We start from the raw sequence: 25987 nt of genomic DNA, 5'->3' as shown, positions 1-25987 counted from the left end.
GTGACCAACTGGAAAGTGTCTTCACTGACATTTTCAACCTCTCCCTGTCAGAGTCTGTAATACCAACATGTTTTAAGCAGACCACCACAGTGCCTGTGCCCAAGAACACTAACGTAACCTGCCTAAATAACTACCGACCTGTAGCACTCACATCTGTAGCCATGAAGTGCTTTGAAGGGCTGGTCATTGCTCACATATGCACCATTATCCCAGAATCCCTAGACCCACTCCAATTTGCATACCGCCCCAACAGATCCACAGATGATGCAATCTCTATTGCACTCTACAGTGCCCTTTCTCACCTGGACAAAAGGAACACCTATGTGAGAATGCTATTTATTGACTATGGCTCAGTGTTCAACACCATAGTGCCCTCAAAGCTCATCAATAAGCTAAGGACTCTGGGACTAAACACCTCCCTCTGCAACTGGATCCTGGACTTCCTTACGGGCCGCCCCCAGGTGGTAAGGGGGCCCCTCAGGGGTGCGTGCTCAGTCCCCTCCTGTACTCCCTGTTCACTCATGACTGCACGGCCAGGCATAACTCCAACACCATCATTAAGTTTTCCGATGACACAACAGTGGTAGGCCTGACCACCGACAATGACGAGACAGCCTATAGGGAGGAGGTCAGAGACCTGGCCGTGTGGTGACAGGACAACAACCTCTCCCTCAACTTGATTAAGACAAAGGAGATGATTGTGGACTGCAGGAAAAAGTAGGACCGAGCACGCCCCCATTCTCATCAACGGGGCTGCAGTGGAGCAAGTTGAGAGCTTCAAGTTCCTTGATGTCCACATCACCAACAAACTAACATGGTCCAAGCACACCAAGACAAGAGGGCACGACAAAGAGGGCACAACAAAACCTCAGGAAATTGAAAAGATTTGGCATGGGTCCTCAGATCCTCAAAAGGTTCTACAGCTGCACCATCGAGAGCATCCTGGCTGGTTGCATCACTGCCTGGTATGGCAACTGCTCGGCCTCCGACCGTAAGGCACTACAGAGGGTAGTGCGAACGGCCCAGTTCATCACCGGGGCCAAGCTCCTGCCATCCAGGACCTCTATAACATGCGGTGTCAGAGGAAGGCCCTAAAAATGGTCAAAGACTCCAGCCACCCCAGTCATAGACTGTCCTCTCTGCTACTGCACGGCAAGCGGTACCGGAGCACCAAGTCTCGGTCCAAGAGGCTTCTAAACAGCTTCTACCCCCCAAGCCATAAGACTCCTGAACATCTAATCAAATGGCTACCCAGACTATTTGCATTGCCCGCCCCTCTTTTACAATGCTGCTACTCTCTGCTGTTATCATCTATGCGTAGTCACTTTAATAACTCTACCTACATGTACATATTACCTCAACTAACCGGTGCCCCACACATTGACTTTGTATCGGTAGCCCCCCTGTATATAGTCTCTCTATTGTTATTTTACTGCTGCTCATTAATTACTTGTTACTTTTATTTCTTATTCTTATCCATCTTTTTTAGAACTGCATTGTTGGTTAGGGGCTCGTAAGTAAGCATGTCATGGTAACTCAGATTTACCACAGATAGCTCTCAGTGCAACAAGTCACATTTTGGTAGACTGGTCTGAATGTGAATAGGTTTTGTGCTTCTGTTTTCTGAATGTAATTTTTATGTAAAACTCAAACCAGTTTTTCTTTTCTTTTTTGTTTTACTACAATGTAAAAACAATTTAAACTGTAAAAACAATTTAAACTGAGCCATGTTGGTTTAAAAAGCTGACTAATAAAATTTGATTTGATTTTGATTGATTTGATTTTGATTGATTTTGATTTTGTCTGGTAGAGATGGAACTGCATTGCCCCATAGCTATCATATGCAGTACCATTTCTGCCTTTATGAATTCACATATAATTGTATTATTTTTTCTTAAACCATGTACACAAGGCCAAAATGATCCTGCTTATGACAGCTAGGGGGCAATGCAGTTCCATCTACCGCAGTCATGGCTACCATGGCAGTTTAAACGTTACCAATTTTTTTAACGTTTGACCTAGTTGGGACTTTCAGAAATTAGAACACGGGATTGATCTGTGCCTGTGGAGAGTAGGGGAGAGTGGAGAGGGGGAGCGAGAGAGAGAGACGGATATCATATAATACCATTGACATTAAAACCAGTAGATAGCGATAGCGGTGACATATTCCTTTGGAAAACTCTCTATGGCACATGAAGCTGGAAATATTTGAATTTGAAGCGAGCCATATTACTGAATGGGGCTGAATGCAAATGATCATGGTCCATGTAGTTGTTTTCATCCTGCCTGAGAGAGTCAACCTGGTTTAATGTCTATGAACCTGTTGCTAGCCTACTGTTAAACCTTTACAGCAGAAGGTTAATTTGAAAGCTTCGCGTTACCTAAAACCTAGCCAGGTCAACATTGGAAAACAAAACGGACGGCAATTCTTAACTACGATAATCAGGATTACGACTGATTTAAGATTAGACTCTTTCGAGTGGCGATTAGTACAGTTAAATACAGAACATTCCGGCATGGTGACTCTCTTAGTAAAATCAAATTTGTGGGGGCATGGACTAGACAAGGTGTCGAAAGCGTTCCACAGGGATGCTGGCCCATGTTGACTCCAGTGCTTCCGACAGTTGTGTCAAGTTGGCTGGACCATTCTTGATACACATGGGAATCTGTTGAGCGTGAAAAACCCAACAGCGTTGCAGTTGTTGACAGACTCAAACCAGTGAGTCTACTACCATACCCCGTTCCAAGGCACTTATATCTTTTGTCTTGCCCATTCACCCTCTGAATGGTACACATACACAATCCATGTCTCAAATTTGTCAAGGCTTAACAATTCTTCTTTAACTTTTCTCCCCCCCTCCCATCTACACTGATTGAAGTGGATTTAACTCTCGTGTAGTTTTAACATTCTGTGTACGCCCCTTGTCCTAAGGGTAAAAAAAATGACCCACCTTCACTAAACCCCTAAAATAAAGCAGCTTAATTGAATTTGAAACAACCTGTCATTCATTTTTACATTTTACATTTTAGTAATTTAGCAGACGCTCTTATCCAGAGCGACTTACAGTAGTGAATGCATACATTTCATTAAAAACAAAATGTTTTCGTACTGGTCCCCCGTGGGAATCGAACCCACAACCCTGGCGTTGCAAACACCCAAACTTTGTGAATATCTTGGTTTTCCCTCTTCACAATCCAGAAAGACTGCATTTAATCAGTGGACACCACTCGTTTTTATTACAACACACCTGTCGTAATTGTTTTTTTTTACTAAAGTAGAGGTGTATTATTATTATTATTATTATTGCTAAAGGTACTGCATAAGTGTTAACATGATTTTTTTAGCAAGAGATAGCACTTGTATAACCTAAGAAAGTAGAAGAAAAGTGCAGAAAGTAGTTTTGAATGCATTTTATTGAAGGGAAACAATAACAGTCTTGAACTTTTTGGGCAACATAGTGATGTATTCTTTTATACTGTACAATGAGGAATTCAAATACAAAATACTAGTCTTCTCCCATTTTTTAACCATTGCCCCCACCCACAAGGTGTATAAACAACAACAATAAATAACAATAAAATAAGATAATAGATACAAAACAAAAACGTGAAGAACATAAACCAATCAACTCTAATTAGTACATTTAGGACAGTATGCAAGTGTGTGTGCATGGAGTTTACAGATGTATTTCTCAAATGTGCAGCACATAGAATTTGTTTTACGGTCCTTCTTTGGGGGAAATAATTGGCATCTCCTCCTCTTGCCTGCCCCAGCTGCAGCCTCAGGTGGATCAGGACAAGATTCAGCTCACTGAAAAGCTTTCACAAGCGCAGCAGAGGCTGCTGTGCGGGGGAGGCGCTCCCTTCTTTGAATTTGTGGTGTTAAATCAAAATCAAATCAAATCAAGTTTATTTATATAGCCCTTTCGTACATCAGCTGATATCTCAAAGTGCTGTACAGAAACCCAGCCTAAAACCCCAAACAGCAAGCAATGCATGTGAAAGAAGCACAGTGGCTAGGAAAAACTCCCTAGAAAAAACTCCCTAGAAAGGCCAAAAACCTAGGAAGAAACCTAGAGAGGAACCAGACTATGAGGGGTGGCCAGTCCTCTTCTGGCTGTGCAGGGTGGATATTATAACAGAACATGGTCAAGATGTTAAAATGTTCATAAATGACCAGCATGGTCAAATAATAATAATCATAGTAGTTGTCGAGGGTGCAACAAGCACGTCCGGTGAACAGGTCAGGGTTCCATAGCCGCAGGCAGAACAGTTGAAACTGGAGCAGCAGCACGGCCAGGTGGACTGGGGACAGCAAGGAGTCATCATGCCAGGTAGTCCTGAGGCATGGTCCTAGGGCTCAGGTCCTCCGAGAGAAAGACAGAAAGAGAGACAGAGAGAATTAGAGAGAGCATATGAGAGAATTAGAGAGAGTGTTACAAGTGCCTTTCCCAGCTGCTCCAGGAACACACTCCTCTTGTTCCGCTTATCAAGCATCCAGGTAGGGTTGATCTTGTTCCATATCACGAAGGCATTGTATGAGGACACATCAATGATATTATGGAAGATGACCAGGGGCCAGCGGGCAATCATCCTCCTGCAGCTGTAAGTTCCAATCACATTGTCCAGGTTGTCCACGCCTCCTTTGTTGTGGATGTAGTCCAGGATGATGGCTGGCTTCCTGTCCTCACGATCACTGATCTCATCCGTTTTGTGCAGTGTGCTCAGGAGGACCACATTCTTGTTCTTCTTTGGGAGGTAAGAAACTAGAGTAGTGGTGGGGGTGAAGGCAAACTTTGATGAGAAGTTTCCCCGTTGTTGCGAGGAGTGCAGGGTGGAGCTCAAGCTTGTTCTTTCTAACTGTGCTAACCATGGTGATCTTCCTCTTCAGGAGCTTCTGGCTGAGTTCATAAGAGGTGAAGAAATTGTCACAAATGACATTGTGCCCCCTCAGTCCATCTGTCACATCAAGCACAACCCGCATCCCCTGGTTCTTCTCCGGGCCTCCAATGGTCAGCTTCCCTGTGTAGACTTGCATCTTCCAAGCGTAGCTAGATTGTGCGTCACAGGCCACTCATATCTTGATGCCATACTTTGCTGGGCATATACTGCCGGAAAGGACAGCAACTTTTTGACAAAATAGATTACTATCAGTAATTAGTATCAGTGTCACAGAAAACAATCACATAAATCAATGATATTACAGCAACACATAATAAAATGAACAGTGAGAATCACTTACATTACAGATATGAAAATAAAAATGTACCTCTGAATGGAACCAGTTGCTCATCCACTGTTACTTCTGGCACAGGGTTCACCCAGACTTCTCTTATGGCTGCCAGTTTGTATCTCACACACCTTACACGTCTTGCCTCACAGTTATCAAATCGTAGCATTCTTTAGAAAGTGTGAAAGACTTTCAGTGGCATCGTGGCACAGAAAATCGCCCTTCCATTCTCATCATCCCAGAGACTACATGTAGCCTCGCCTCGGGACCTATACACACCCTCTAAGATTAGCAGCCCTATGTAGGCACGCAGGTCAATCTCATCCATCCTTATTTACGGAAACCCGCCAAATTTGTCATCTCCAGTGTGATTTTTTTCGATGGCTGGTGTGATGAACATATAGAATGTTGAGGCAATGTCCTGGGCATGGGCAACTGCATGTCTTGTGGGCCCTGGGGTCATCCTTATGACATGTTGTGCTGCCATCCTGCCCTGGTTGTCATATGGTGACAAGGACTTTGTTATTTTGCTGTTCTTTGACAAAAATGTCTCTCTTAAAGCTTGGGGGATTTCTTCTTCATCTGAAGATGATGCATCGTGCTCTGGGTTGTATTCTTACCCACATTCTTCTTCAGATACCTGCTCCTCTTTTAAATCATTGTTCTCTTGTTCCTCCTGGACATCTGAAAAAATCCGATCTATGACCTGTTGGGCACTGAAACGTGCACTCATGGCTTCAGCAAAGAGAGAACTGGAGGGACTGTCATCTGCAGCACCTGTATAGCCTCTGACTGCATTCCCCATTAGTAAACAATGCTTTCAAGAAATTTTTTATTTTTTCTGAAATGTTGTTGATTTTGTCTGAAATTGTTTTGATTTTGTCTGTGAACTTGAGTCATGTGGAGGGGAGATGCTGCACATGCCCAAGAAGGTTTTAGTTTTGTCTGAGTTCAATCAGTAGCACACATAATCTCAATTTCTCATTGTGTGTGTGTGTGTGTGTGTGTGTGTGTGTGTGTGTGTGTGTGTGTGTGTGTGTGTGTGTGTGTGTGTGTGTGTGTGTGTGTGTGTGTGTGTGTGTGTGTGTGTGTGTAAATTATTTTATAACTGCCGGGTCAAAAATGACCCTAAGACAATCTTTGTACCCTGGTGGTGTACAGCTTTCATGGAAATATGAACAAAGGCGATGTTTAACTTTTTCTAATGTTGGGGTCACTCTAGGAACAGTAATCAAATTTCAAGTTGAAAAAATATCATTTAGGGGTTTTTCTCTGCTGTTAAACATAGTGGTGGGTCATTTTAGACCCTTAAGAACACACAAGAGCCGGTGACATAATAAGGGATCATAGCTTTCACCTGGATTCGGCTGGTCTATGTCATGGAAGGAGCAGGTGTTCCTATTGTTTTATACACTCAGTCTAAGTCCAATATCTAAATAAAATGCTTAGGCGGTCCGCAGAAGCATTTTAATGGAAGAAAAATCTCTGGTACAGTCCTGCTGTAAGATTCATCACACACACACACACACACACACACACACACACACACACACACACACACACACACACACACACACACACACACACACCTCTGTAGGATCGATAGATCACACACACAAAGACTCTTCTCTGCAACCTGAGGTCCCAGATGGATAGAACTGATGGGACGATGACTGACTGACGTTGATGACATCACCTATTCGGTTGACCCAGACCCCATATTGACGACATGACCCAGGAGGATAACTGATATTTCTGTGATATGACCAGAGATGATTTGGATGGTGTCTTCGTTCTTGGTAGCAGAATGAGATACGGCTAGGTAGTTGGAACGTGGGAGTGAGAGAGTGGAGGAGAAAAAGATGAACTGACGAGGCATGTATGGCTGCAGTGTGATACAGTGAGGGAAAAAAGTATTTGATCCCCTGCTGATTTTGCTGCTATAATTTTAATGGTAGGTTTATTTGAACAGCGAGAGACAGAATAACAACAAAGAAATCCTGAAAAACGCATGTCAAAAATGTTATATATTGATTTGCATTTTAATGAGGGAAATAAGTATTTGACCCCCTCTCAATCAGAAAGATTTCTGGCTCCCAGGTGTCTTTTATACAGGTAACGAGCTGAGATTAGGAGCACACTCTTAAAGGGATTGCTCAGAACATGCGTTTTTCTGGATTTTATTGTTGTTATTCTGTCTCTCACTGTTCAAATAAACCTACCATTAAAATTATAGACTGATCATTTCTTTGTCAGTGGGCAAACGTACAAAATCAGCAGGGGATCAAATACTTTTTTCCCTCACTGTAGTAGAATAGAAAGAAGAGGAGGAGGGAAGCAGAGAAGTGGAGAAGGTGGTCATCATGAAACCTACAGTACAACCATAGATAGAGAGAGGATAGCAAGTGAGAGAGCGGAGGAGTGAATAACGAGCTATACATGGCCGTGTTGCTATTGAAAGAAACGGTTAGGATTCACTGAAGCCTGCTCTTTGGCTCCACTATAGCCTAGTTAGGGTCCTATATGCGTGTGTTTAAATGTGCGCACGCGAGAGAGATGTTCAGAAGTCACTGAAACTCTACTCACACTCCTGACTCCCTCCAGTTACCAGTAGCATCAAGGAATGAGATTGAGGGAGAGAGAATAAAGGAAAGGAGGATATTGAGAGATGAATGGTGGGAGAAGGAGGGCGCGAGAGAGATGGGGAAGTGTGGGAGGAGGAGACGAGAGAGGGGGGTGGGGGGGGGGACAGTAGCAAAGGGGCATTGGCAGAAGTAACAGACAGCTTCTCTCTAGGGACAGAAAGCCCTGTTCTGTTTTCACTGATCTTAACGCACACACTTGTGCACAGTGAGCACACAAACATACACACGCGTGCGTGCGCGTGCGTGTGTGTGTGTGATAGAACATGTATCACAGGTACATGGACTTCTTCCAGCCTAAAGTTGAGCAGGAAAACATGAATAAAATAACAGATAGATATTTCTCTTCACTGGCCACATTAATTGTGAATGGAGAGATCGAATGGAGGGGAGGAAGAATGCCTTTTAGCAAGTACCTGAGGGTTTCCATGGGGATTGGACGTCAACATGGAGAATGTTCAAGAACCTTCCCATCAGATTGGGGAGCTAACACAAGTCTTCAGGTCTCAGGCGAGGTGACTCGTCTTGTGAGCGTGGTTTACCGAATCTTCTTTGTTAGACATGATTGAGTTGGGAGGCAGTTTGAAACAGTAGGCCAACACACATTACGTTGAAAGGTCTTATTAATCATCGCTAATAGTGCTTATTAATAACTTATGTGTTGCCCTTGAGATACATAGTTACACAACATTCTTTGTATAGAGAAGATCTGGGGGCAGAGAGAGAGGGAGGATGGGATGAAAGGAGAGGAGAGGTATGGACAGAGTACAGAGGAGGTATATAAATAGAGTGATAGAGGAGGGTGTGTGTGAGAGAGGAGAGAGAGCCCACAGATGATGCCATCTGTTCATAAGAGTTGGTCATGCCTGGGTGGAATAGCACCTGCTTCTAACACCACATACGACCCAGATGGGACTCTGTGCCTGGAACCCTGAACAATGGCATGAGGACGGTGTGAGTCAAGAACCAAAGGCTTTAGAAGCCAGGGCTTTCGAACTTAGTGTGTGTTTGTTTAGTAGTTGAGTGCAATGTTCCCTCTATGCTGCAACTCCCCGGGACTGCTGCCCAGAATAAATATCAGCCCGTGCAGAGAAGCATGAGATTGAACTTCCCTTAACTTTCTAGAGTTTTCCCTGTTAATTAACACTATCAACGTCTCCCTTTACTGTGGAAATTGTTATTGGATCAACGCAATATTAGCCACTTTCAATGCAACATACCGAAACAAAACGAACTATGCAAGACTTAGTATGCAAACTATGCAAGACTTTTGGGCTCCCGAGTGGTGCACCGGTCTAAGTCGCTGCATCTCATTGCAAGAGGCGTCACTTCAGTCCCTGGTTCGAATCCAGGCTGAATCACATCCGGCTGTGATTGGGAGTCTCATAGGGCGGCGCACAATTGGCCCAGTGTCTTCCGTGTATGGCCATCAGTGTAAATAAGAATTTGTTCTTAACTGACTTGCCTAGTTAAATAAAGGTTAAATAAACTATTTAAATAAATAAAATGCAAAACTAACTATGCAAGAGATTTTCTTGTAGGCAGAGCGCATCGTAGTATGATTCTGTTGCATTGATAGGCACGACTAGACCAGTGCGCCATAACCAATCAGAGCTGCAGTAGGCCTATATGCAAATCGACCATTGCCATATATGGATTTGTGCCGTTCTCTTTGAACTGGACTGTTTTACAATATGAGCTGTCACGATTATTATGCGCTTGTTTTGAGATCAAAGTGAGAGCTGTAGCCACATTTGCTTACATTCTTTGCTAGTTAGTGAGTTATTATCCCAGTTATAGGTAATTTGTAGTCAGCAATGTGGGAGGGATTGCTTACAAGATCACCAAACGTGTACATTTCTAGCCAGTAGTGGAAAAAGTACCCAATAGTCATACTTGAGTAAAAGTAAAGATACCTTCATAGAAAATGACTCGAGTAAAAGTGAGTCACCCAGTAACATACTACTTGAGTAAAAGGTATTTGGTTTTAAATATACTTAAGTATCAAAAGTACATGTAATTGCTAAAATATACTTAAGTATCAAAAGTAAAAGCATAAATTATTTCATATTTCTTATATTAAGCAAACCAGATGGCACAATTTCCATGTTGTTTCAATTTACAGATAGCCAGGGGCACACTCCAACACTCAGTCATACTTTACAGATGAATCATTTGTGTTTAGTGAGTCCACCAGATCAGAGGCAGTAGGGATGACCAGGGACCATTTTCCTGTCCTGTATTCAAAATGTAACTAGTATTTTTGGGTGTCAGGGAAAATGTATGGAGTAAAAGTTATCCAAAATATAAATAGTAAAATAAAGTACAGATACCCCCAAAAATGACTTAGGTAAAAATAGTTTAAAGTACTTCTTAAGTACTTTACCCCACTGTTTCTAGACATCTTTGAAAAGCAAGTCAGATAAAGAGATTTTTTTTATGTCTTAAAGGGAAAGTGTTGTATTTAGAGACAGGCTTGAATAAGCTAAGTAGCCAATAGGCAGAGGGTAGCATAATTTGTCTGATTCTCTGTAATAATGGTATGGGAGTAATAATACATTTTATTTTGGAAAGTGGTTTCTTGCATAAAACAACACAGAAAAATATTCTGTCACCTCCTTATCTCAAGGACAAGTGGATAAACAGATTAATATCAAGCCCTGCATGTTTTTTTTCAAAAGTATCATGGAATGTAAACCACACATTGGTTACTACTATAGGGTGAATGATAAAACCGCAATTTCCATGTTATAATGTTATGGGATGCATTTTCTCCATTGTTTTTGATGGTAGGCCACTCTGGTAGGCCTACATTATGATCAAATAGCCACAGTAGCCTACTTAAAACAGGTACAGTCTCGGTGTTCACAGTAAACGCGCTCTGGAAGTTTCACAGAATTTTCACAACGTTCAAATTTGCGCTCAGCAGACCTGAAATGTGCTCAGTGCCCCCAAATAATTTGAGGGAACATTGGTTGTGTGTGTGTGTGTGCGTGCGTGCGTGTGCGTGCGTGTGCGTGTGTGTCTGTGTGTGTGTGCGTGTGCGTGTGTGTGTGTGTGTGTGTGTGTGCGTGCGCGTGCGTGCGTTCGTGCGGGGAGTTTGCTTCATCTGATGATCTGCTCTGAGGTTATTGCTGATTGGTCGAGTCGATGACTGCTCTACTTTAAATCAGTCCACCAGCCAACCCACAGCCAGACTCAAACATCCAATTACAGATAGCATCGACGTGTGTGTGTGTGTGTGTGTGTGTGTGTATGTAGCTGACGGTTATGAGAGTATGTTTTGGTGTTGTGTTGTCGTCGTAGCTAAGGAATGCTTTCATAGGTACGGTGGGTCCCAGGTTGCCAGTTTGGGGTCTGCAGATGTGTTCAGCTGTAGCCAGTCAGATCTCACAACAGCATCAATAAAAACAGACTAACAGATAGTATAATCAGCTGTCTACCTCTTCTCTACCCACACCGCCTCCTGTGTGTTCCTTTTGAGTTTTCGTAACCTTGGATGTCTTCATTGCGTTCCCACACATCATATAGACAGCTCTCTCTCTCTCCCTCCTTTTATCTCTCTCTCTCTCTCTCTCTCTCTCTCTCTCTCCCTCCTTTTATCTCCCCCTCTCTTCCTCTCTCTCTCTCTCTCTCCCTCCTTTTATCTCCCTCTCTCTCTCTCTCTCTCTCTCTCTCTCTCTCTCTCTCTCTCTCTCTCTCTCTCTCTCTCTCTCACACACACACACAATTGCCCTTCCTCACTTCTTCTCTTCTTCATTGAGATGTTTGGCATTGTTAATGTTTCGGCACATAGTCACAAACACACACACACACGTGCGCGCGCGCACACACACACACACACAGCGATGTGTTGAACACTGTGTCAGGAACATGATAATGTGTTACTCAGCTCCACAAGGGTGTGAACTTGATATCTTGTGAGTGTGCGTGGGTGGGTGAATGTGTGTGTGTGTGTGTGTGTGTGTGAGAGAGAGAGAGAGAGAGAGTTAGTGAATGAGTGGTAGCGAGTCTGTGTGTTTCTAGGTTGCGTTTTTTTAACGCGTTTTAAAGGCAGCATTAGATCTTGTATTTAATTCTCTACAAACCAAATCTCTGAGGTACCGAATACTGACATCAGGATGTAAGAGAGGGAGGTGTTTCCATTCATCCCTGATCATCTCATCCATTGTTGTGTTTTTTTGGGGGGCTTTTCAGAGCATGCAGAATATAACGCCTTGGTAATACCAAAACATCCCTACTGTGAGGGAGTGAGTCATCACCGCCACAAAGACATTGGTTTAATAGTGTTTGTACCGCATTTTCATCATTCTTTTGTTGTTGTATAAAGAAAATTGGGTCTGTAAAATCCTCGTTATTGTCCTTGGTCATTCTATGAATACAGCACTACTTTTTCAACAGGAACCACCGTGTTCCTGTGAGGAGGGTTTGGAGTTAGATGGTAGTGGTTCGGTCTGATCCACTTCTAGTCCTAAATACATGGGGCACTAGTGTTGGATTGAGAGACACAGTCAATGTACACAGTGTGCACTGTAGTCACACGTTTACAATATAGATCTGTGAATGGATTCGCAATATAAAGAGCTCAGCCGAGAAAATGAAATGTACTGTACCAAAGCCCTTTTAGTGTTTAACCCAATGAGGAAGAAAAAAGTATATTTGTATCAGATCAGGCACAGCTGTTGTCGTGTATCATCCACATCTCCTCGTGAGTAGGATGCAAGTTAGTGGCTGATGAAGGTTCGATGGGTGGAGTTGACACTCTCTGCAGACGTTGAGTTGGTGGCTGATGAAGGTTCGATGGGTGGAGTTGACACTCTCTGCAGACGTTGAGTTGGTGGCTGATGAAGGTTCGATGGGTGGAGTTGACACTCTCTGCAGACGTTGAGTTGGTGGCTGATGAAGGTTCGATGGGTGGAGTTGACACTCTCTGCAGACGTTGAGTTGGTGGCTGATGAAGGTTCGATGGGTGGAGTTGACACTCTCTGCAGACGTTGAGTTGGTGGCTGATGAAGGTTCGATGGGTGGAGTTGACACTCTCTGCAGACGTTGAGTTGGTGGCTGATGAAGGTTCGATGGGTGGAGTTGACACTCTCTGCAGACGTTGAGTTGGTGGCTGATGAAGGTTCGATGGGTGGAGTTGACACTCTCTGCAGATGTTGAGTTGGTGGCTGATGAAGGTTCGATGGGTGGAGTTGACACTCTCTGCAGACGTTGAGTTGGTGGCTGATGAAGGTTCGATGGGTGGAGTTGACACTCTCTGCAGACGTTGAGTTGGTGGCTGATGAAGGTTCGATGGGTGGAGTTGACACTCTCTGCAGACGTTGAGTTGGTGGCTGATGAAGGTTCGATGGGTGGAGTTGACACTCTCTGCAGACGTTGAGTTGGTGGCTGATGAAGGTTCGATGGGTGGAGTTGACACTCTCTGCAGACGTTGAGTTGGTGGCTGATGAAGGTTCGATGGGTGGAGTTGACACTCTCTGCAGACGTTGAGTTGGTGGCTGATGAAGGTTCGATGGGTGGAGTTGACACTCTCTGCAGACGTTGAGTTGGTGGCTGATGAAGGTTCGATGGGTGGAGTTGACACTCTCTGCAGACGCAACCGACACTATCAAAGTCCAAAGCTGTTTTCCTTATGTCACTGTGAGGATATGGGATTGTAGAAAGCAGCCTGTTCTGAGAGCAGGTGGTAAGTGGTCCAGTGTTTTGAAGGGGTTGGAGTGGAGGGGTTGCTGTTGTTTAGGCAGCAACACAGTGTTACACTGGCCATGAAGGGCCTGACTGTGTGTGTGTGTGCAAGTGTATGCGTTGGTGTGCGTGTGTGTGTGTGTGCCTGCGGGCTTGTGTCCACTGTTCTGTCCTTTTTTAGTGCTGGGCACTTGGAGATGTTATTTTAGCATGCGTGGGAGCAGTGTGCCTGTCTCTGCTTTTTTTAAATGTTCTTCTCACTCTCCCTTTTTCATTCTCCCCCTTCTCTCCCTCTCTCTCTCTCTCCCTCTCTCTCTCCCTTCTCTCTCTCTCTCTCTCGCTTTCTCTCCCTCTCCTTTCTCTTCCTCTCTCTCTCTCCCTCTCTCTCTCCCTTCTCTCTCTCTCTCCCTCCCCCTTCTCTCTCTCTCTCTCTCTCTCTCTCTCTCTCTCTCTCGCTTTCTCTCCCTCTCCTTTCTCTCCCTCTCCTTTCTCTCCCTTTCTCTCTCTCTCCCTCTCTCTCTCTCCCTCCCTTCTCTCTCTCTCTCTCCCTCCCCCTTCTCTCTCTCTCTCTCTCCCTCCCCCTTCTCTCTCTATCTCTCTCCCTCTCCCTTTTCTCTCTCTCTCTCTCTCTCTTCCCTCTCCCTTCTCTCTCTCTCCCCTCTCCCTTCTCGCTCTCTCTCCCCCTCTCCCTTCTCGCTCTCTCTCTCTCTCTCCTTTCTCTCTCTCTCTCTCTCTCCCTCCCCCTTCTCTCTCTCTCTCTCTCTCTGTCTCCGCCATGCCTGACTGCCTACCCTGTCTCTCCTCGCCCAAAGAGTCTGTGGTCTGCCCGTGTGAATGTGTGTGTGCATGCAGGTGGTGTGTATGCATGTGGTGTGTGCGCGTGTGCGCGTGTGTGCATTCTGCCTGTTTGTGTGTGCAATAAAGAGCAGGTTATTGGGCTGGGCTGCTCGTCCTGGTGCCAGATCGCCCCAGTAGTCCTGCTAACAGTGGAACAGGCAATATAACAGACGGTAGAACAAACAGTGGAACATACAGCAGAACAGACAGCAGAACAGACAGTAGAACAGACAGCAGAACAGACAGCGGAACAGACAGTGGAACAGACAGCAGAACAGACAGTAGAACAAACAGTGGAACATACAGTAGAACAGACAGTGGAACATACAGCAGAACAGACAGTGGAACATACAGCAGAACAGACAGTAGAACAGACAGTAGAACAGACAGCAGAACAGACAGTGGAACAGACAGTGGAACAAACAGTGGAACAGACAGTAGAACAGAGAGTGGAATAGACAGTGGAACAAACAGTGGAACAAACAGTGGAACAAACAGCAGAACAGACAGTGGAACAGACAGCAGAACAGACAGTGGAACAAACAGTGGAACAAACAGTAGAACAGAGAGTGGAACAGACAGTGGAACAGACAGTGGAACACACAGTAGAACAGAAAGCGGAACACAGTGAAACTGGACAGTTTCCTGCTCCAGAGAGGCCCTAACACAGCCACACTCTCCAGACATAGTCACTAGACACGCAGGAAAGAAAGGTTTTCAGGAGCTTCCCTTTGAGTTCCTCAGTCCTGCTGGTTTTTGCTTATCTGTGTAATGTTATACCAGGCTAAAACAGGTCCTAACACAGCCACACCACATTCAATAGACACACAGAGAAGAAAGGCTTTCTGGGAGCTCGGAGCTGTCTCTCTCTTTGCTCCAGCTTAAGCATGCACAGCAGGTCCTCCAGTTCCTCAGTCCCACTGGTTTGCATTTCTCCCTGGAAACAGGACCGGCTGCAGGAGAGCCCTAACATAGAATGAGTATAAAAATACAATTATTCTCAGTGCTAAAAGCAGCACTAGTGTAAAGACTATATGTCACCTGTAGTCTCGCTCTCTTTTACACTTTCTTTTTCTCTCTTTGTTTTCTCTAGGTGAAGTTGACTCCACACCTCCACCCTCCTCCCCCTCTCAAGCCGTAGGGGACAAAGACACAGACTCATCCCGAGGGAGAAGTTCCGTGGTTGGGCTAGTGCCCGGGGCCGGGATGGGTGCCCCTGGTGATCTGCTCGAGTCATTCCTGGCCCAGAAGGATCGTCTCCTCTACCAGACAGGGGGGGTGGTCCTGCCCTCTGCTCAGCCCCAGGACCTGCTGCCTCTCCTGGGCAGAGGACTGAGCGTGAGGGGCCTGTCTGGAGGTCTCTCTCTGGATCAGCAGGGTCTGTTGAAGAGGATAGGATCCCTAATCTCACAGCCCCACGACAGTGGACCCCTCCTCCCGTCACAGCGCTCCCAATCCGACAACAACCCCATCCCCTCCTCCCAGCCCGGGACACACACATCCACACACACACCGCTGGGACAGCGAGATGAGGTCACTGCTATCGTCATGGCGACCATGGCTGCAGACACACCTTCACCAGGTATATGTTGGAGAATGTTCTCAATGTTAGAGAACACCTCGTCCTTTTTACAGAAAGCAGTTGTTTACCTTTCTCTGACTGAAGACATAGATGTGCTTATCTCACCAGCATCCTGGATTACGCTGTGAAAATAAATTGCTTTTCCAATATTTTTCCAGTATTGTTTGTCATCTCCTCTCCTCTCCTCTCATTCCCTCCTCCTCTCCTCCCCCTCTCCTAAACTATCTCTCCAGCTGTGTCTGGCTGTATGGTGAATTTCTCTGACCCAGAGGGATACATAGACTCTTCTGACGACCCCCCACTACCAGATGGAACATTTCTACACTGTACATACACTATCACTGTGTACACAGGCTATGGAGTCGAGCTACAGGTAAACAAACACCCACATTGACACACACAGGGTTCATATAGTCGTGAGAAAAAAAACTGGTCGTGTTTTCCAGGCGTGGAAAAATCATGGAAATTAATTTCATAATGTCTGTTAATGTCATTTATTTAGGCACAGTTTTTAAATATTTTATCAATCAAATAAAAATCAACATGTCAGCCAGGATCGGAATGAGACTAGCGCGTTCTGTGTTTGCGCGCATCACCAGCATGTGTACGAGATGAGTGGGCCTTTGCTCAAGGAGAGATTAGACAGTTGGACATTGTATCAGCAGGTAAGCCTATAAAATATGATAGAGAACAGACTAATAACTAAGTAGACAATTCAAAACATACACTGTATATTGTATCCTCGAATTAACTGTTCAGCGATTATTAGCATGTATAAAAATAAAAAAACGTTCTACCGACGCTCGCGAATAAGGTCATACAAAGTTGATTTGCTTTTTGAATGATTCACTTAAATGATTCTTTTTGACGAAATGAACGATTCACTTTGCCATTGTATCAGTCGGGATTTGGTTAAATCGTGGTGAATCGAACCATGTGAATCAAAATAATCATTTGAGAATGAGTCATTTTAGGAGAAAACGTTAGATGTAGCGTTTTGGATTCTGTGCCTTCAAAACTCGTTTTGTGCATACTTCCAGTTGATTTGGCCATCTATTGTATCATTGCATCTCAATAGCCTGCAAAGTAAACACTACTATATTGAAGCATTCATTCTATCGATTTATGACATTATTCTGGTGAGCAACTATTTATTTAGTCTTCTAGGGCAACATACAATGACAGCAGAAAAGCTTAATGTATCTAATTCTAGACAAGTTGACTAACAAATTGCCTAAAAAAATCTGGTAAATTATACACAGAAATATAGCCTATCTAAATCAGGCAAAAAAATGATCCTGCACCCTGTCAAAAAATAATTCTGCTGTCTCGGACTGTAGACTGCAGCCTCAGATTTTCACATTATCACATATCATTGGGTGCACGTGTTTGTGAGTGTGAATGTATGCAGGGTTCATACACATTGTGACAGATGGAAATTCATGACTTCTCCGTGACTTTAAACCACATTTCCATGATCAACAATTGGCGGTGTCTCTATGTATGTATCAAAAAGTACGCGTGTTGTGGTATCGACACTGGGAGACTGCGCTTTGATCCCATGTACCATCTCCCGTCATTGTGTAAAGCACCCCCCCCCCCCACACACACACACACAAAGTAGAATACCTGTATAAAGGACATGTGGTCAACGCTCAGTCTGGAGAGTGTATGCAGGCTTTTGATCAAGCCCTGCTAAAACACATCAGAGCCAGTTTATCAAAGGTCTGGTTGAGCAGCTGATAAAAAAAAGAAAAAGTGGTTTGTTAGAGGGGGACTGGAATAAAAGCCTGCCCACCCATTAGCTCTCCTGGAGGACGGCTGACCACCCTTGATGTATAACATAGCAACAATACAACCAAGTCATTTTTATGCCTTTTGAAAAAATTCGCTCATTCATTATATCAAAGAGCGAACGGCTATGGTAGGCTACAAATATTTTTATTCAGCTGAAGCGAGCCCACAAATGTTCTTCTGGAAATGTACCTTTTCTAGTTTAGTCATATTGTATTTATCTTAGCTACCTTTATAGTTGACGTGGGTACATTTTTCTCTGTCATCTCTGCTTTTTTTTTCGAGGAGCAGATTTTCTGTGCAACATTTCCAAATGATATCAGTTTGACCGGTTGTAAGGAAATAGAAAGTTGTAAACGACCCAACGTGGTTCTGATAAGATTTCAGTTGGGCTTGGACCCATATTTGATGTGTTTGAAATGGTATCAGAGTTTATGACGCTGATAAAGACAGCACCTCTACAGACGGTATCTAACTGACCATTCACATTCTCTCAAGATGATGAAAGAAATCCTATTTCTCCACTCCTGTTCCCGAGTAAAAATGTTGCCTACATTTGGTGTATAATTTTACTGCAAGAAATGCTTGATTCTGCAGGAATTAATAGTAATGCTTCAATCAGACCAACAGTGTATTTGCGTCAATACCGCGTAATAAATTCTGTAGTTAAACTTTTTTCATTATGTAATCCAACATTTTAGTGGATATGTGTGCAACAAAAATTCTACATTCACCTTCTGCAAGTATTTCTGTCAAGTCTCCGCATACAATTTGATGCATACGTTCATTACGTCCAACGTATGCACCACACAGAAAGCACTGCAACTGACTCTGCAACGCAATGCTGCGAGGAAAACGCAGCGTTCCATTGGAAATGAATGTACTTCTGGTGTACCAAAATACAATATACTGTCGGTCTGATCGAGGGGTGAGAGGTTACAGACCTACTTTCAGTGTTCAGATTTCAGTTTCCATTTAACAAATCCTCAAAATTCAAAAGGCACTCGCACATCTGAGCAATCTTGTTGCAGGTGCCTGGCAACAGTTGAAACAGGATGAAGGAAAAAAGGAAACTGCACACTGCTCTTGATAGTATCACTGATATTTAATAAGCTTACGTATACACCTGGAAACCATGTGTTTGATGTTTTTGATACCATTCCACCCGTTCCGCTCCAGCCTTTACCTCGAGCACGTCCTCCCCAATTAAGGTGCCACCAACCTCCTGTGGCACACACCGATCTGTGTGGCAATAGTTGACTCTGTGGTGATCTCACTCTGACCCCTAGTGGTGTCTGCTGGAACAGCACCCTGTCCTCCACACAACACTGGGGCTGTTTAGAATATTAGAATATTTCTGTATCGTAGTAACATGGTTCATGAGATGTTAAACTCTCTCACACCGTCTTTCTCCACCCCCCCTCTCTCTTTCGCTCTCTCTCTTTCTCTCTCTCTGCCTCTCTCCTTCTCTCTCTCCCTCTGTCTCTCTCTCTCAGGTGAAGAGTGTGAATCTGTCAGAGGGAGAGCAGCTGTCAATCAGAGGGGTGGATGAGGGTGGGGCCTTGCTGGTTCTGGCCAATCACACGCTTCTGGTGGAGGGTCAGGTGATCCGCAGTCCGACCAATACCATCTCAGTATACTACCGCTCCTTGCCTGAGGGGGCCATGGGCATTTTCCAGCTGCACTACCAGAGTGAGAACACGCGCACACGCACACACTCTTTCATGGTTTGAAATCAAAGCCTTCATTAAGTCCTCAGGTGCTGTTGAATCTCTGTCTACCTGATCTGTTAATTGCCTACCCACTTAATCTTGTTTTGTAATTAATTAGCGCTGTGATTGGATGTGTCATATCAATTAGCTGATTGGAACTCTGATTAATTGGTTTTCATCTCATCTCAGCCCTTTGATAGTGTAGTTGTGTGTGCACATGATTGTGTGGTTGTATGTGTCATCTGTAATGTCGCCCTTTCTCATCTCACCCCTGTGTACTCTCTGGCTGCAGTCAGAGCGGCAGGGTAGCCTAGTGGTTAGAGCGTTAGACTAGTAACTGAAAGGTTGCTAGGTCGAATCCCCGAGCTGACAAGGTAAAAACTTGTCCTTCTGCTCCTGAACAAGGCAGTTAACCTGTTGTTCCGAGGCTGTCATTGAAAATAACTCATTTGCCTAGTTAAATAAAGGAAAAATAGATAAAAAGAGAGAGTGCACTTAAAAGACACACCCTCAGCCCTCAAATTAAGTGGACACTTCTGACGAGTATACACTTGCAGGGCGAGGGAGGAAGGAAGGTTTTTTAAATGGACCACCCTTGGCCGGAAATTCGCCACTCCTTCATCCCGCGATGATTGTGTTTTCAGCCACCGGTAGCTTTATATGGCTACAGTCAATTATGAGTGCATGTCTACTTATATTAAATATATAATTATTAAATTACACCTACTGTATGATCGCTAGCAAATTAATTAGCTAACTAACGTTAGCCTGCCTAGCTGGAACTTCTGAACAATGAACATGTTTTATTTCTACAATTTCCAAAAGATAACCAAACAAAAACATATTTACTTTCATGAGACGTGTTGGTGCCGTCATGTGCATTGGTAGCACAGTTTCTACATCCGACGTGAACATAATTGTGCACTCGCCAACTCGACTAAAAACGAGGGCTGAGGGTCTTGCGTTGCAAACTTCCCTTGCTTGGCTAATCATTTGGACCTTCCTCCAGGATTCCCCCAAGGGCATAAGGCGAGGAGGGTAAGTGGACAAGGGTGTGTCTTTTATGAGTATGAACTGCAACCTCTGTGTCAGTTCAGATGTGACAGGGCTGGACAAATATGGTGGATAATAGTTCACTCGTTTACCATTGAAAAATAAATGGTCAATTCCGGTCTGCCTAACGGGGTAGTTCTCCCATAGATGCCAATGCAATAGCTTAGTTTGTTGACTGTAATGTAACCAGAAGAAATTAGGGAGTGGGGTGCCTCGCTTACTCCTACGTCTCTGGATAGATGAAGTCAACGTGGCATGAAAACCACCTGCCTTTCCTCTTCTCCTCTATCTATTATCCTGGCCTGTCCTCTATATATTATCCTGTCATCTCCTCTATCTATTATCCTGGCCTGTCCTCTCCTCTATCTATTATCCTGGCCTGTCCTCTCCTCTATCTATTATCCTGGCCTGTCCTGTCCTCTCCTCTATCTATTATCCTGTCCTCTATCTATTATCCTGGCCTGTCCTGTCCTGTCCTCTCTCCTCTATCTATTATCCTGGCATGTCCTCTCCACTATCTATTATCCTGGCCTGTCCTGTCCTCTCCTCTATCTATTATTCTGGCATGTCCTCTCCACTATCTATTATCCTGGCCTGTCCTGCCCTCTCCTCTATCTATTATCCTGGCCTGTCCTCTCCTCTATATATTATCCTGGCCTGTCCTGCCCTCTCCTCTATCTATTATCCTGTCCTGTCTTCTCCTCTATCTATTATCCTGGCCTGTCATCTCCTGAATCTATTGTCCTGGCCTGTCCTCTAACTATTATCCTGCCCTCTCCTCGATCTATTATCCTGGCCTGTCCTGTCCTCTATCTATTATTCTGCCTGTCCTCTCCTCTATCTATTATCCAGTTCTCTTCTCTATCTATTATTCGGGCCTGTCCTCTATCTATTATCCTGGCCTGTCCTGGCCTGTCCTGTCCTCTCCTCTATCTATTATTCGGGCCTGTCCTCTATCTATTATCCTGGCCTGTCCTGTCTTCTCCTCTATCTATTATTCGGGCCTGTCCTCTATCTATTATCCTGGCCTGTCCTGTCCTCTCCTCTATCTATTATTCGGGCCTGTCCTCTATCTATTATCCTGGCCTGTCCTGTCTTCTCCTCTATCTATTATCCTGGCCTGTCCTCTATATATTATCCTGGCCTGTCCTGTCTTCTCCTCTATCTATTATCCTGGCCTGTCCTGTCTTCTCCTCTATCTATTATCCTGGCCTGTCCTGTCCTCTCCTCTATCTATTATTCGGGCCTCTCCTCTATCTATTATCCTGTCCTCTCCTCTATCTATTATTCTGGCCTGTCCTCTCCTATCTATTTTCCTGTCCTCTCCTCTATCTATTGTCCTGCCCTGTCCTGTCCTCTCCTCTATCTATTATCTTGGCCTGTCCTCTCCTCTATCTATTATTCTGCCCTGTCCTCTCCTTTATCTTTATTCTGGCCTGTCCAGTCATCTCAGATCAAATTAGAACAGGAAGCCAACTGTGGAACAGAATAGCATAAAATATAATGGGAGAGAATGACAGAATGGAAATCTCTGTCTCTCCCGCTCTCATTCTCCCCTCCTCCCTGCCCCTCTCCCCCTGACAGTATTCCGTCTGAGCTGTGCCCTGCCGAGAAGGCCTCATTTTGGGGAGGTGTCAGTGCTGGATCTGCTGCCAGGGGGCACTGCCCGCTTCCACTGCCACATGGGCTACCACCTGCAGGGGGCAGTGGCGCTCACCTGCCTCAATGCATCTCTGCCTGTCTGGAGTGGCAAGGAGCCTAGCTGTAGAGGTAGGGAGGAGAGGGAGAGACACATGCACATGCAGGGACACACACATACATATTCACACACACAGGGACACACATACATCTCAATACCATGCTGCTGTCTGGAGCAACAACATTCCCAGCTGCAGAGCTGGGGAGACACAAACACACACACATATAATCATCACCTCTCTCCCTCCATAGCACTATGTGGGGGCTCAGTGAAGAATGCTACAGTAGGGAGGGTCCTGTCTCCCTCTCCCCGCCTGGGGCCCGACGCCACCCAGGACCGTTCCTGCTCCTGGTCCATGGAGGCCCCCACAGCACAGAGACTACACCTGCACCTGGAGAGACTGGCCCTTGGACCCACCGAAAGGTCAGAGAGAGAGGGAATGTGTTTGAGCTTTGAATGTGTAACCTATAATTGTGCTGTAATCAACTTTTTAAATGGATCAAATCTTCAAGTGGTTTATAGGTCTGCATATCACAATAATCTGGGAACCATAAAGTGTTCCAATGACATTTCTCCCCCCAGACTTGTGTTATGGAGCGGTCTGGACGCTGGGTCTGTGGTGCTGTTTGACTCGGGGCGGGGTGGTCCAATACCGTTTGAAGGGGTGATCAGTGAGGGTCCAGCAGTCAGGGTACAGTTCATCACTGACCAACCTAACCACAATACAGGCTTCAACATCCGCTATGAGGGTAAGAGCACACACATTTCATCATATTTTCAAACCTTTCTGTCTAACCTCCTCTCTGCGCTCTCTTTTCCCTCTCCCGTCTCTCTCTCTCTCTCTCTCTGCAGCGTTTAAGCGTGGTCATTGTTATGAGCCCTACCTGCAGAATGGGAACTTCAGCACCACTGACCAGGCCTACGGTGTTGGCGCTGTGGTGCAGTTCAGCTGTGATACTGGTCACTCTCTGGAGCAGGGGCCACCCGTCATAGAGTGTATCAACGCCAGAGACCCCTACTGGAACGACACGGAACCACTCTGCAAAGGTGTGTGTGTGTGTGTGTGTGTGTGTGTGTGTGTGTGTGTGTGTGTGTGTGTGTGTGTGTGTGTGTGTGTGTGTGTGTGTGTGTGTGTAGACTTCTGAAAATCCTATGGTGGCATTTTCTTTCACATTGAGAGAGTTCTGATATCAAGCTGTGAGGCATTTATCTTTAATGATACAATTTGACAACACAGAGTTTAATGTGAAAACATCCAGTTCCTTTAGTTTTTTAATTTTTTTTAATTGGGATATTCCCCCCTCCTCTCCTCTCCCTCTGTCTCCAGCCCTGTGTGGGGGGGACCTAGCAGGTCCTGGGGGTGTGATCCTGTCTCCCAACTGGCCCGAGTGGTACGGAGAGGGAGAGGACTGCAGCTGGAGGATACACGTAGGGGAGGACAAATGCGTGCTGCTCGACGTACAGCTGTGAGATATATATATATATACACACACACACATTAAGATTAGTTCCAACCAAAATGTGACCTTTAACCCCTCCAAAAGACATACACACTAGAGGTCTTCACGGATCCACCTGTACCCGAATACCGAGACCCAGATCCAGAGTTCTAAATAATGTCACGGGTCTGGGTTGGATCCGATATGATCGCCACGGGTATCGGGTAGGCCTATGTGTCTTTTTAAATGACTTGTCCGGAAGGATCCATACAGATCCGAACGCGACTGTTGCAGAAGAGAGATAAACTGGATAATTTTATGCTGCTGCTCTTGCTTTTCATGAGTGGCGCGTATAGCTTGTTGTTGTTGTTAGCCAATCATAAGTCATCAAGGCGGCAATAGGCTACAGTAATAGAGCCTCATAGTTGGGCAAAAGTGAGGAAATATCTAATCAATGGGAAGATGGAATTAAAATGATGGTATGAAAAGTTAAAGGAGAAGCTACAACAACCAAGAGCCAAAAGGTAGGCTGCTACTTCATATTCTGAATGAAGTTGTTGTTGTTTGTAGGCTAACTGTGTAGGACGAGAAAGCGCACGCAGCCTAAATTAGCCTAGCTTAACTAACTTCTCCAGGTTTGATGCAGCTACTATAGCCCGTGTCAGCTTGGTTGGTTGCTGTCTTTCGTCTCTTCTTCCCTCCCTCCTCCCTGTTCCCGTGCCACTCGCTCACACTCACAGTAACCTAAACACACAGCACGGCCCCTGCTAGAGCGTCACCTCTCTCTACCTCTCCCTCGCACTTTATCTGCTCCGGTTAATAAAGTCGCTTCAAAATGGACTTTTCTGCTGCTTCCCTCACTCAGACCGGGTCTGGATCTGACCAGGTCTATGCGGAATGTGTCTAGTTGTCCTCGGATCCATTTGGAACGGGTCTCTCTCTATATTAAGAAATATATATTTATGCATATCGGGTCGGATGGGAAAGCTCTATGACCATGTCTAAAGGACATAGAGGTTTGGGGGGCTGCCACACTGGACTCTGTTGTTGTGGGGGGGGGGGGTTAAATGCCTTGTTTAAGGGTATAACTGCAGGCAATGGCATCTAGTATTTTATATGTCCCGCCAGATTTTTGTGGTTGGGACCTGGGATTTGAGCTGGCGACCCTCCGGTCAACTGGTTCGCCTCTACAACCACTAGGCTACCTGCCTGCCACATACAAACTGACACACACACATACATACATACACACACCTGTCAGATTTCTGATGGTAATAGGTTGTTAAAGTAGCCCGATGTTACTCATCACCTAGCCTCTGAGGTCATCAAGCTCCCAGCATTCCATCTGACTCATCCAGCGTTTCAGTCTCTGACACGTCACCCCATTACCTCACACGTGCGTCAGTGGTGATTTTGTTTTGCGTGACAATCTTGGCGGGGCAAACTCAACAATTTTTTTTTTAGATGGATGCGGGTGAAGCCACTACACATCACTAAACAATACGTTAAATGTTAGGGCCTACTTAAAGCTGTCCCGGCGGCTGAGCTTTCTTTTCAGCAGCATGGAGTGAATCCTTACCACGGTTACACCTGGCTATCAGCGGAGACTCGTCTGGCAGCGAAACAGTTCATTCAGCCTCATTTACTGCCTTTTTGAAGAAGAAAAAAAACTGCTGAAACGGCTGACTTTTTTTTACTTTTAAATAAGGTTTCTACTGACTCCTTGTGGATTTGTGTAACTCGATAAGAACCGCATTGTCCTTCAATAATAACGAATACCAACATGACTTTTGAACCATAACACAAACATGATTCCATTTATGTTCAGTAAATTCATCATGTTAGTTCTCATATCGTTAACACTTAGCTCGAAGTATAAGCAAGTGCACGTGGTTCGTTCTGCGTTGTGTACTTTTAATTAGGACACTGCCACAACTGGAGGTCTGCTGGTTGGATGATTTTTTAATTTGCCCCGCACACGAAGAGACAACACAATATGTTAGCCCTTGGCGAAGTCACAATTGGGTGGCTAAACGAATAGGCATATAGGCTACGTCCATCAGCCCGCTCATGACGAAATTGCAGCTTGCCTCTTATCCACTCATCTCTCCCTTATGCCATAGTTTGTACATCTCAATTGTTATATTGCTTACAGTATATAGGTCTCTCTCATTAGTATCTTATTCATAATTTTAGGCAATGTTAGAATTATGTATTTAATTGTTTTGCTTACTTTGCGTATTATAAAGAGCTCGTGCTTTTCTCCAAAAGGAGGGCATACTATATAATGTTGTTGGGTCTGTAACCACGT

The 25987-nt window shown here is 44.8% G+C and overlaps 1 protein-coding gene across 2 annotated transcripts in view; it reads left to right on the top strand.

Annotated features, from left to right (window-relative positions):
• Positions 1-25987, top strand: part of LOC106562994 (seizure 6-like protein) — a 68059-nt gene that overhangs the window by 24994 nt on the left and 17078 nt on the right. For both annotated transcript variants that reach the window (XM_045689890.1, XM_014128171.2), the window contains exons 2-9: positions 15491-15979; positions 16213-16352; positions 19270-19465; positions 22123-22308; positions 22489-22660; positions 22820-22986; positions 23090-23284; positions 23565-23703. In XM_045689890.1, coding sequence (XP_045545846.1) covers positions 15491-15979; positions 16213-16352; positions 19270-19465; positions 22123-22308; positions 22489-22660; positions 22820-22986; positions 23090-23284; positions 23565-23703 — 1684 coding nt within the window. The remainder of the gene's footprint in view (positions 1-15490; positions 15980-16212; positions 16353-19269; positions 19466-22122; positions 22309-22488; positions 22661-22819; positions 22987-23089; positions 23285-23564; positions 23704-25987) is intronic.

This window comes from Salmo salar, chromosome ssa11, assembly GCF_905237065.1.
Source record: "Salmo salar chromosome ssa11, Ssal_v3.1, whole genome shotgun sequence".
Taxonomy (NCBI): Eukaryota; Metazoa; Chordata; class Actinopteri; order Salmoniformes; family Salmonidae; genus Salmo; species Salmo salar.
Note: the sequence above shows the minus strand (reverse complement) of the source record. Positions and strands in the feature narration are given on the sequence as shown.